The sequence below is a fragment of the Homalodisca vitripennis genome, chromosome 3 (assembly GCF_021130785.1).
Source record: "Homalodisca vitripennis isolate AUS2020 chromosome 3, UT_GWSS_2.1, whole genome shotgun sequence".
NCBI lineage: Eukaryota > Metazoa > Arthropoda > Insecta > Hemiptera > Cicadellidae > Homalodisca > Homalodisca vitripennis.
The window spans coordinates 133,590,889-133,603,790 of NC_060209.1; the positions used below are offsets into that span (position 1 = coordinate 133,590,889).

The 12,902-nt window shown below is 31.4% G+C and overlaps 1 protein-coding gene across 1 annotated transcript in view; it reads left to right on the plus strand.

Moving 5' to 3' along the window:
* Window positions 1–12,902, plus strand: part of LOC124358360 (regulator of nonsense transcripts 2-like) — a 51,326-nt gene that overhangs the window by 6,977 nt on the left and 31,447 nt on the right. Inside the window, exons 2-7 of the mRNA XM_046810662.1 lie at window positions 962–1,025; window positions 4,139–4,207; window positions 6,627–6,797; window positions 7,234–7,464; window positions 9,562–9,751; window positions 11,763–11,908. Coding sequence (XP_046666618.1) covers window positions 990–1,025; window positions 4,139–4,207; window positions 6,627–6,797; window positions 7,234–7,464; window positions 9,562–9,751; window positions 11,763–11,908 — 843 coding nt within the window. The 5' untranslated portion in view covers window positions 962–989. The remainder of the gene's footprint in view (window positions 1–961; window positions 1,026–4,138; window positions 4,208–6,626; window positions 6,798–7,233; window positions 7,465–9,561; window positions 9,752–11,762; window positions 11,909–12,902) is intronic.

Below are 12,902 nucleotides of genomic sequence, written 5' to 3' on the forward strand. Positions count from 1 at the left end.
CACAAATACTTTTGAAAATGATGTAATTTATTTTACACTACAGATTCAGATTCATATTCTTTATTGTATGTTTCATGGAGAGAATAAAAGTCAAAATGTGTGTTTATGTTACAGGAAAAGTGTAATAGTCAGTGTTTTAAAATTATTCTTTGTCTTCTTTAGTAAAGGTCTCTCTAAAAGTTTTTTCTCCACGTAGAAAGGTGTGTCTTCCAGCCAAGTTGTCAGTTTCCTACTAAAGTACTGTTTCTTTCTTGAGGTGGTCAGTCATATTGATACAAGTAGCAAATTATTTAATTTTTAAACTTTATGACAGAAAAATTAATAATATTGAAAATGTATACAATACATTTTAAGTTAATATGTTTTGATCATAGAAAATCTGTATTCTACTTACCATATAATTGTTAAAATATTTACGTTTCATTATGTACCCTGGCTTAACATGTTAACTGCCATTTAGTACCATTCGGTACGACGTTGTGAATTTTCTAAAATAATGTATAGTATCGATTGGTATCAGAATCAGACAGGTATGACAATAGTTACTTGTAACGTTTCACAAAATCAGTATTGTAGTGGATTTGGGATCTTGGGAGTTTGCATAAATGAAATGAACAGCTGATAGCTGTGGTCCCTTCTCTCCTGTAGTTGTCTAGCATATGGTGACACTTTCTTGAAGGGCTGTAGCTATGCAACGACCTTTGTCAGGATAACAGGGATGTTAGGCTGCTTGTAGATCGGTGTCGGCGAGAGGGCAATCAATCAATATTCATTGAGTAACAGACTTATTTTAATCAACTATACACCCAAGTAATAATAGTTTACTTTTAATCATTCAAATTAAGATATAAGTAATAATTTCTAATTTACGTTTGTTTTAAACAGTCTAATAATTAAATGAGTAATACACTTTATAGCATGGATTTCTTGATTTTCAATATTATTTATGACATACTACCAGTTTCAGGAATAATTTTGAGCCATCAAGGATGCTGCAGCTGACTGATACAGATACTTCCGTTGAAGTAAGCTATTATTTATTTACTATTTGTATTACATAAACATACGTTAGTGATGAACTTTTTTACAAAAATTATAAGGAGCTCAGATTTTCTATGTGTATATATATATATTCAATATAAAATTATCTGCTGAAAATTCCCATAATAAGTTTTAGAGATGAAGATGATTTCACTCCACCATATAAATAAAAACACTGTAAAAAATGTGATGGTTTCCTTTTTTGTAAATGTTTACAAGTTGCCAATTTTATATTGTCTCTTTAAAATAATACTCATGGTATGTCTGAAAATCTCATTGTTTTCAACTTATTATAAATACTAAAACCGTCCAAATATATAATATATTTTTTGTATACATAATATTCTATTGTATACCCATATCAATTTAATGTGTTTGTAATGTTAGTACATTTCCAGCCCTTTTTCTTGAATATTTACATTTTATTATAGATTTGTTAAAAATAAGAAATTTTTCTATTATAATTCAGTAGTAGGCCTATAGCAATGAAAGTATAATTACAGAAATAATAAGTTAACTATATATAACTAATTTTTTCAGTTATTTTATGTATACCTGAAGAGTTACACAATGTGCATAGACATCAATAAATGAGGACCAATTTTGTATCCTCTTTGATAACTTACTGCATAATGTACCTTTGTAGAACTAACTCCATAATGCACTTCTGTATGACATGCATAATGCAGTCCTCAGTTTATAGCAACATTAAAAAAATGTGTTAATGCATTTAGATTGTGGCTACAACCAAGTAAAAACTTTTAACATCTGCTATTTTGTATTAAACCTTATTAAGTGCTGTTTGTGGTGTTCATCTCGGCTAGAAAGACTCTTTAAACAGATTTACTGCCAAAAATGCCAATTAGTCTTTGGTGTTTGTTTCTGACAGGAAATTATCTCCCATAATGTTTCACTGTTATGACTTGGTCTGGACCAATAGCTGACTTTGATCAGTGTTAAACAAGTCTAGGAGTAGTAGCCTGTGCTTGTCTTATCCATATAGCATTTTTTTTAATTTTTGAAATGAGTCATAATAAATGTTGTAATCTACAAGCTCAAAAATAGTTCAACCATTAGTGAAATCATTATATGTTATGATTCTGCTTTTGAATCAGCATAGTAGTGGTATTACAGACCAGTGATAAAGTGATTTTGGATAAATTTTGATACTTTGAATTGTGTCTCAGACATGCCTATGAGTAGCCGTCATTTCCTATTTCTCAGGGCCAAACCAAACAATCAGAGCTGTCGAAAAGGGACCATAAATAACACTCCTCATCCAAAAAAATATGGGATGATGATTTGGTGATGTTTTAAAATTTAATCAGCCCACTGGATTATTTGTTCCCATGCCAGGACACAATATCCCTATTGATTATTTCTATCTAATCAGTGATGAGTCATTTCTCAAGTCAATTATAAATGAGTCTAATGCTAATGTTGAAGAAGTGTTTATGTCTTCTGGTACTAGCATTATTCCTGTATAAATTACTAGAAAGATATAACACTACCTGAATTCAAAACGTTGAACTAGGACTTTTATTTGTCACTTGTGAGTGGTAAAAGTGCCAAGCATCCAACGCTCTTAAATTATTCAAATGTTTTTTGCTCAATTTATGTCACGAGACAAGTTCTATTTATTTTGAATTGTTTAAAAAATGCAGGGCAATTTTGGACACTAGATATGCAAACAGATACTTGAGGAAATATGTACACTGTGGAAAGACAGCTTACTAACAGAAGACTGAAAAATACTGACAATAACGTCAATTTGTATTCTGGAAACCATCCTGTACTACATAATCAAAGACCACCCAAAACAGAGAAAACTACACAACCACTGTACCAGACAGGCTGGAGATTATACACCATTACAGATTATAGTACCAGTCCACAGATCAACTTTATTTGAAAAAAAGCACCATCATATGCTGGATTAAAATTATTCAGAAAACTGCTGCCATATCTGAAAGAATATCTGCAAGACCACAACCCAGAAGCCACGAAGAAAACCCTATGGTGTTGGCTACAAGACCGAGTCTTCTACACACCGGACAAGTTCTCTTTCATGGAACAATGAACCTTTACTACAGCATAAGTCATTGTTTAATTACTGTACAATTAACTCCACAAACTGTATGGGACTGTAACATATCTTAATAATATTGTTAATGAAAGAGATTGACTATTGTTTACATTTAGTTTTTGATATATCTTATTTTAATTATAAAGTTCATTTAAAGCCGATTAGCTTTACCCGGATATTGTGATATTAATGATGAAATATGCATATGATATAAGTATTGTTACTAATGATGCAAATTGACGTTATTATTACTATTATAAAAAGAAGAATTCTTAAAATATATAAAAGGACATTAAGTTAAGTAAATCCAAGCTGAAATAAAACATAAATGAAAACCGTCAATATTCATCATTCTCTCACATTTATTCAACAGGGAATGTTTTAAAATTATGTACATCTTAATTTCTTATGTTCAATTTTTTGTTGAATTTCTTCCACCTTCTATTTAAATGGTTTTTGATATTACAATACATATTTGAAATTGCAATTATAGAAAGTTTTGGGGAAGTAAACAATAACATTTAGTCATTATAAGTGAATATGTTTATAATAATAATTTCTGATTTATTAGAACGTAGTAAAGTCGTGGTTTTAGAAACCACTTTATATCCTTATTACGATTTTTGTCTTTTAAGGTTTCAAGAATTAATGGAGTTTTTAAATATCTGGAAGTATTATGTGAATATAAACATGCCTACCTCTAGAGTTGTCATGCCATCAGTGTTTTACTAATTAACCTTCTAAACTAAATATCGCTAATACTAATATCCCACCTAACGCCGGTAGGAATATTTTGTTAGAAATTAAAAAAAAAAGTTGTACCTCAGTGTGACATCAAATATTATGTTGGCTTTAAGAATAATTAACAGGGTAGATTAATGGAAGAGGGCATGTTGAATTTGTAAATGATACACTAGTCTTATTAAGGAAGTGTGTGAAAAAGTAAGTACATTCGTAGTTTGCCGGATGTCTTTGCCACTTTGTATAGTCCTAATAAATGGTATTTTACAGGAGCCCACCAAATCTGAGGAAGAGGTTGGGATGGATGTGGAAGATGATTTTAACCAAGATGAATATTCTGTATGTTGTGAAATGTTATTAATTTTTTTTTTCTTTGTTTTTAAATTTATTGAATTGTAGGCATAACCTGTTTGTGTTAAACCTATTTAGTGAAAAAGAATTTAACTCCCTATTGGACTATGAAAGTTGAAGATTTGTCTTTTATTATTTTTTTTATTGGCTGGCAAAATGCTAATGCACTCTCAGTCTTAAATCATTAAATAAAAAAACCTACCAATCTAGGCATAAATCTTTATAGTGACTGTTTTCGGTATAACTCCAGAGCCTGTCTACAGATCCTCCTCCTGCAGCTCTTCTTTGTGTTGGGGAAACCAATACTTCATTACCACTCTTCTTTCTTGGTTTTTAGCACTCTTTTTACAAGTATATCATAACAGAAACTCAACTCTGCCTATTAGAGAATTTGTTGGAGAATGCATTATAATGAAAGGTCTTCATTTTTAGTTCATCTTACACCTCAGCATACCTTTTTAGGCTAATTTATTGATGCAGTGCACCCAAGGCTTTAATAAAATTTGTTTATTCTACAGTTTTATTTGAAAAACTGCCTCCCAGATTGATTAGATTTTTTCATGGCTGAACTGTGTTGCCAGCCTGAGCACTTGTATTAATCAGGCAATGCACACATCTTCAGGAACTAGGGCTTTATTAAAAGAGATTATATTCATGGCATCCTCCTTAGCACCATCATCATGCACCTGTCTTAGAGAAGCCACTAAAGCTTTGATTTTGTACTTTCCACCGTTTTCTCTCCTATTATTATCCATTTTCCTAATTTTTGAAAAAAAAAACAAACATATAATATACATTTTTTTAAATCAATTCTACTTTATTAAAGTAGAGTTTCTTGTGAATGTGATGTTATATATCACATATGATAAGCATTTAATCTTGCTTTGTATTCATCTTATGAATTATTTTGTAAGTGCATTTTACTTTTATCTTAGCGTAAATGCTTCTCCTCTTCTGTTTCATTTGCAAGGTATTATGCATAATGTAGTTGTGGTGGGAAGGGTTGATTTAATGTTGAGTTTAATTAACTCTAGTTCACCTTCCTCTTAGTGCAGCATCTAGAATCTGTGATAGCGTCAGAATCTGAATTCTGTGATAGCGTTAGAATCTAAAGTCTGTGAGAGCGTCAAATTCCAGATGCTGCACTAAGAGAAACATTTACATTGCAATCTTTCCTTGGTACTTTTACTTCTCTTTCACTAAACACCTGTGCATTGTGTTGTAGTTTCTTTTCACTTTCCTTTGTCATTGTCCGTTTCAATAGCCGAGTTCGTTACCGTTAATCCGAGTTTATTAAGTTTATTATTTGAATGTATTGTAATCCCATTTATTATGGTAGGGAAAGTTGGAAACAATATATAGCTAGTTAAATTGATAGTTCATAATTTATTTACAACCAATATTACAATAGAAAGAAACCATATACATAAAAAACTCAGTTACTAAACAGTAATAGATAGCTGCTGTAATTAATTAAGTAATCGCTTTACATTAAAAAAATAACATCTCACAGGATTTGAATTTATTTATAAAATTTAAGCTCAATGAAGTAATGAGAAGTGGTTAAATTTAAGTAATGTATTTTTGCGTCATGATATACATACAGAGAGAGCTTGTAAGCTAATAGGAATTGAATGAAAAACACTTCTCTTTGGTCTAATAATCCATTGAAAAGTTAATAATTGGCAATAACGTACCATTCACATGGATTGTCAATTTAATTTAAGTCACTGTTAGTGATGTAGTAGGTATCATCTTAGTCTTAGGGAGTTAGTATGGGTCTTACATTTTTTAGAGTATGTATGTAATTTAGGTGAAAATAAATGTACAATTTGTAGTACGTATTTGACATTTTTTTTTAATGAGAATTTTAAGGTATAGTTTAAAAGTTAGGCGGAATCCGGGTAATTTAATTGTTCAATTAAAAAAAGAATATCACAGGATTTGAGTTTTTATGCAAAATTACATTGATTGAGTAATGAAAAGTGGTTCAATTTATTCAGTGTATTTTTTATCATGACGATATACACATATAGTGAGTTAACAAGGTAATAGTAGAAATTGTAAAAATGGATTAATTCTTGAAAATAAATTATTATATTGTAAACTTCATGCTTAATTTAGGCTTAAGAATTATGTCTTATTCCATAAATATAATATACAACAAAGCATAAATAGCAGATAATAATCATGTTTGTGATCAAAATTAAACTGACTGGTACAAATAAGAGGTAGGATTATATAAAGCCATAATAGTGCAACATTTATAATCCCAGGATCAGACAAAATATTAAAAATATGTGTAATAATAAATTAGAAAAATTAATGTTTTTCACTTTAATTGACTGACAATAACTTACGTTTGCTACAATAAAAGAAATGTATTAAGCTGAGTTTTATTTTTCAGCATTTAAAAGAAGAATTATTGACCTACCTTCAGGAATCAAAACATAGTTCAAATGCAAAATTTGTGTTGCTTGAACGGAACAATAGTGCAGCCTTACAACGACCCAATGCTGCTGAAATTGCTAAACGAGACTCCAGTATAAAAAAGAACACAGGTTTCATAAAAAAATTGGTAAGTAAACTTAAGACTAATAAATTTAATTAGGTAAATTATTGAGGACATGTGCGTAATATGTTATGTGTTTGTTTATCCTGTATGTCACATAGAAATGGTAATCACTCAGATAACTTTCTAAGCCAACCTGACAAAATAATGTAGGATATTAACAGTTGTGATACATGTTTCTTCGTAATTGTTCAAATTTTGTTCTTATAAGTATTATATGTTGTATAAGATTCCATGATGACGGTCTTCAGTCTTTAGAAGTATATTGGAGTGTAATGGATCAAGTAATGTTTATTTCTCAATTTTTGTGTGATTGAACTTGGTAAAGCTATTAGTAGTTTTTAAAGTTATAAACTGTATAAGATACAGTCTTTAAACGGCAGTAAATGGTGCATGACATCTACATACAGATACTGTGATAGAGGGAATATTTTTGTTTCAGCGGAACCTTGGGGCCACACAAGTAGACCAGCTGGTCATAGAGTGCCACAGTCTCAATCTCAGCAAATATCTGTCTGAGGCTGCGTCTGCCATTGTTGAAGCTAGAATCAAGTTTACTGACATACCTTCAGCTGTTCTGCTCTGCACCGAGATCAACTGCGTGTACCCTGAGTTCGCCCGTCCACTACAGGACGAGTTCATCAAAGTCCTTGTTGTAAACAAGGATGAACCTGTGAGTGTTTACTCTGTGTCGGTGGGGTTAAAATAGATAGAGTGGTATTGTTTCAAATTTAACCCTTCATACGCTGAAAGCAATTTGTATAAAATTGCTCTAATGCTCAATAAAAAAAAAATAATAATTTTTAATTTTTTTAGAGTTATATATTTTTTTAGGTTTATTGGTCTTGCAACTGCTGAAAACACATGATAGTTTTTGTATTGCTTTTATTTTATTTACATATGAGTACATTATATATATGTAAATATACACGCAATATATAAAGTCCAATAAACATTTCTGAAAGTAGCAAAAGTTAGCACAACAGGAATTCATATTATTTATACAACATTAGTAGATAATGAAGGGAACAAATCCATGACAAATATGAAATATATAAAGAACACAAAATGGTACAAAAATAAAAAAGGCACACTAATATTGGACTTGTGTGTGGTAAATCTCAAAACACTCATCTGGGTGGAGGGCAGGCTTGGCCTCACATGTTTTACATAGATGTATAGTTTATCACATTATCAATATGGATAACCTCGCATAATAGACAGCTAAAGCAGTATAGCAGGTTATAAACAATAAACAACAGTACATAGCGGCCGCCGGCAGCTGACTGTCATGCGCGAGTATTTCCGCTTAGAGCGTACAGCTTGCTCACTGGCGATGGCGCGGACTGACAAAGCAAACAAAAGCTTCCGTTGTGATTGGTCCCAGCTGTTTTGATGAGTCACGCTTCACATCGTGTAATATTAGATCACCAAATATTCACTCTCAAGCATTCTGGCGGCAATTTGTAGAACTAACGTAAATATATTGCGTTGTCAGGGGATTCCGCGATCTATTCTGCTTAGAACGTTTCGAGTTAGATTTACTCGGCGGAATATTCCGCTTACAGCATACGAAGGGTTAAAATTATATAAAAATCAATTTGTTAGGCAGTTCTTTTAATTTCAAAATTATATTCAGGTTAATTTAGGATTGTCTTAAAGTCAATTATAGGATTGATTTCAAACTTAAATTTAGTAAAGTAGAATAAAATAAAAATCCTTTGTTTGGTTAAATTTAATGCTATTTTAAAACTGTCAATTTTTTTTTTAATCTCCTGTTATTCAAATTTATTTTTATTAATATTGTTCGTAATAACGTATTTGTTTGTTTACTCACGACTGTGTACATGATGGATCCATCACCACATGGTCTGTCCAAACTAGCACCGAGGGGTAGTAGCAGTTCAGACTGTGTTCAGTGTTCATGGTGTACTAACTACTTTCAAGGGCTACGTCATTGTTTCCTATGATTTTGTATTTTTTTGTAGTTAAAATTGACCAATAAATTAAAATGTGTGGCAAAAATAAAATGTTATGTAGATTTTTGTCATTTTTAATAAGCTGTAGGAGTTAATATGATATTATATTTGTGTGGGATAAAAGTGTAAGTTAAAACCAATGTCAGATTTAAAAAAATTGTTTTTATTTATTAGAAATAATACTTTTTTTGTTGTATGTATGTTTTAGTGAGTATTTTCCAAAAATTATATTGATTTTGAATTATAATGTAATATATAGTGTATGGATATTACTCAATAAGTCATTTATAAATAAGTAAATTGTACTAACATTGTAGCACTCGTAAATAGTATTATAAATCAATGTTTCAAAAAGCAAATTCTAACAGAAAATATAATGTATTTGTCAAGTACTAGTCTGCTTTGATCAAAGGTACTGTTGTACCTAAGAATTTGATAAATGAATTTAATAATAGTTTTCTCATCAAAATAGTGGAGACTTAAAAGAATAGTTAAAAGTCTATGAAAAATTTAATATTTTAAATAACTATTTTCAAATTGGTTTGAATTTATTATCAAACTAATGTTTGTTTTACGATGGAAGGATTGTGAAGGAAATAGGATTATTTCTGGCAATAGTTCTAACAATTTTAATTTAAATGATTAAAGAATGGGGGGGGGGGATGTATATAGCACTAAGGCATTGAATAACCATGACTTGTCCATAACACCAGAATGCTTATGCTTTTTCAGCTGCAATCCTTCAGCCATTAGAATTAGAAATGTGAGCATTGATAAATTTGGTATGACAGGTGGCCAATGCCAATCGGCTGAGGGTGGAACTGTGTTTCTACGCTGAGCTGAGCCTCTGTGGCATTATTCCTGCTCGACAGTCACTTCCTGTTCTGGGCACAACACTCACTGCCCTCGCACAAGACAAGACTTTCAACACTCTCAGTCTGATCCTGAGCTTCTGCAAGCACTGTGGAGCTGACTTTGCTGGTTAGTTGCTCTTAACATGTTCATTACATTAAGTAACTGAACCATACTGGAAGAGACAACTTTGTCTCTGAATTATTACGTTATTGAACTGCTTAGATGGTTAGATTGTGGAAGATTAGAGGCCAGTACAGTCTGATAGATTAACATGTCCTCAGTGTAGCACTTTGTGTAAACACTGTAAAGGAATTTCAATCACCAAATAAACTGTATATTTATAACCAGTATAAATATACAATATCTGGAATATTTGTATAAATGAGAGTGGGTTACAACCCCCTAATCCCCCTCTATACCCTTTGGTCTTATAAAATAAATTTATTGAGATTAGATATTATGATATTACTAAATGTTAATAAAAACACTACTTTTTCCAAATTGTTTATTTTTCTTTGTTTGTTTTTTTTTTTAAAGAAAAAGTAGAAAAGATAAGACAACATTAAGACCACCTCAAGACACAAAACATGAATTTATTTGCACAACATACAGCACTTTTTCAAACCAAATATGCAAAACTTTTAAAAAGCTTACAAATAAAACTGTCACTCACAGAACAAGCAACAAATTATCCCAAATTTTAGGAAACCCTAAGGACAAAATTTCAAATGATAGTAAATCGGGAATTTATGAAATTGGATGCGATGACTGTGACAAAATTTATATTGGACAAACAAAAAGAACAATAAAAACATGATTTAAAGAACATTTATCACACACAAAATATGGAAGAGTTGACAAATCTGCTGTAGCCAAGCACTGCATTGAATCAGGACACAGAACATCAATTACAAATCTAAAATTAATAAAAGAAATAACAAAACCAATGAACTTGAATGCTTGGGAAACACTATAGGTGTACATAAACAGAAATAAAGAAAAACTCATGAACAATGAAGAGGGCCCTATTGAAAATTCCAATCTTCTTTTTTCTCAATTTATTCAAAAATTAAACTCTAGTCAAATATAATTTTTCATACTGGCTGAAATATTTCCAAAATTTTTGTATTTACATTTTTACACCATATGTTATTTTAATAATATTAATTGTAACAAACAATGTGTAAATATTTATTTGTGGAGTTGCCTGAAGATGAAACCTTTGGTTTCGAAAGGCCTCGTCCAAAAAATAAACAATTTGGAAAAAGTAGTGTTTTTATTAACATTTAGTAATATTTAAAGAATTTTCCAATTGCTCCAAGAGTTTACAATAGATATTATGAGTTTGCAGAAAATGTGAACACTAATATCATTGTAATGTTATGTTGAGTGTTATTTTCAAAAGATGCAGATTTAGATACTGATACGTTGTCTGTCTTTGGAGTTAATTTTCTGACAATTGTTTGATCTGTGTGATGTAATCAACAAATAGAACCTTGAATTGTTGTATGAAGTAACTGAGGTCTTCAAACAGGGTCTAGATATCAGAATACAGCCATATGCAGCTTCAGCCTCAAACATGTTTTAATGGAGGTACCAACAACTAAATCAGATATGGCCTTTCTCTCTTGTGGTTTATTCAAAACTTATATACAAACTCATCCAAGTCAGTCCATACAAGAGTGAATTTTGTAACATCTCTGTGACTGGTTTTTTTCTATTAATTCAACATCCTAATCCTGAAATGTTGGCCAATGAAGTTGTCTTGGTTCCAATGTTTGTTGTCTAATTCTGATATAATATATTTTATTGAAAATAGTCTCATACTTTTGAATTTAAAATAATATAAAAACATTGTAGATGCTTCACAAAAAAAAATTTAATTATTTGAGTGTTTGATTTTTAAATTAACTAATAGTATAGTCTCTTTTCAATTTATGTATTATCAAAAAAGAATAATGATCCAACCCAGCAATACAAGTTACAAACCCTGACCTGGCTCAAAAAAGCGAAGCCTTATAGAACTAGCATTCTCTAATTTATTTAGGTTAAACAGAAAACACAAAACATACATCTTAAAGATTTATAACTTTGAAAGTTGTTAACATACATTGTACAAGTGAGATTTTCACAACAGGACTGGTACCTCGCCGCATACGTCTGCTATGTGAACAATTCTCAGTGACATTGAAGAAAACCACTCTCCTGGGAGTGTCCAAACAAGAGAGTGTGAGGAACTTGCTCCATGACTACTATCTATCACTGTGTCGACATCTCTGTAACGTAAGTTAATCCAGCTTATTGTAATATGATAGGTTGTTTATCAGAAGTATGTAGTATGTCTAGCAATTAGTGATCATTTTTATTTGTTAATCCTTCTTATGTATCAGTCAGCATTATTATTATAAAGGTACAAGTCACACTAATCGCACTATAAATATGTAAAAATTACTTCGAAAATATTGTCTGAAATATAAAATAATTAATGTTGGTAGCTTGATGTATGTGTACTTGGGAGTACTTGTCAACTGTTTTGGCCCATCCATTCTTACTTACTTTTAGTTCACTACTTTTTCCAAGGGGTTAGTGTGGGGGTATCTTGCTCAAAATTTGCACAATTACCTCAGTTTTTCATGACACCTGTAAAGGATAGGTAAAGGACATGTTAAGAGTGGCTGGCATTTTTTATTCATCCATGAAAATGTCTTCAGCCCATACCATCCCAGAGAAGTGAGAAGAAATACTGCCACCTAGCCAAACTGGGTGCCACCCAGGTCTAGGATGACAGATGCTAAATCCATAAAGCGTTTGGAGTTCAGGAAAAGAAAGTATCCCTTTAACCTACTGCCAACTGATTAGAATAGAATAGGATTATAGGTCCTTGCACCTATACAGGTCTCCCATGTAATAGGTCACCTGACAGTGATATTAATGCCACATTAGGCATTCTTTTGGACATAATCACAAAAAATAGAGAACCATCCAATGGCAATGTTGACAGAATCGTGACAGAAAGAATGATCAGTTAGTTGAGACCTTGGCTTCACATAACGTCAAAAAACTGCAACTTGCGGCAACTAGACTCACCCCTTTTAACAAATCCTGCTTAGACTAGATATGCACTAATGTAGATATTAAGAAACCCATTCCAGAAGTTATCCATGCTTGTCTCTCAGATAATATTACCCAGAGACGTAGTCTTTTCATAAATTCAGAGTAATATACCAAGAATCAGCCGCTGCCTCAGAAGGAAAAACCTACAAGTGCTCAAATGCCT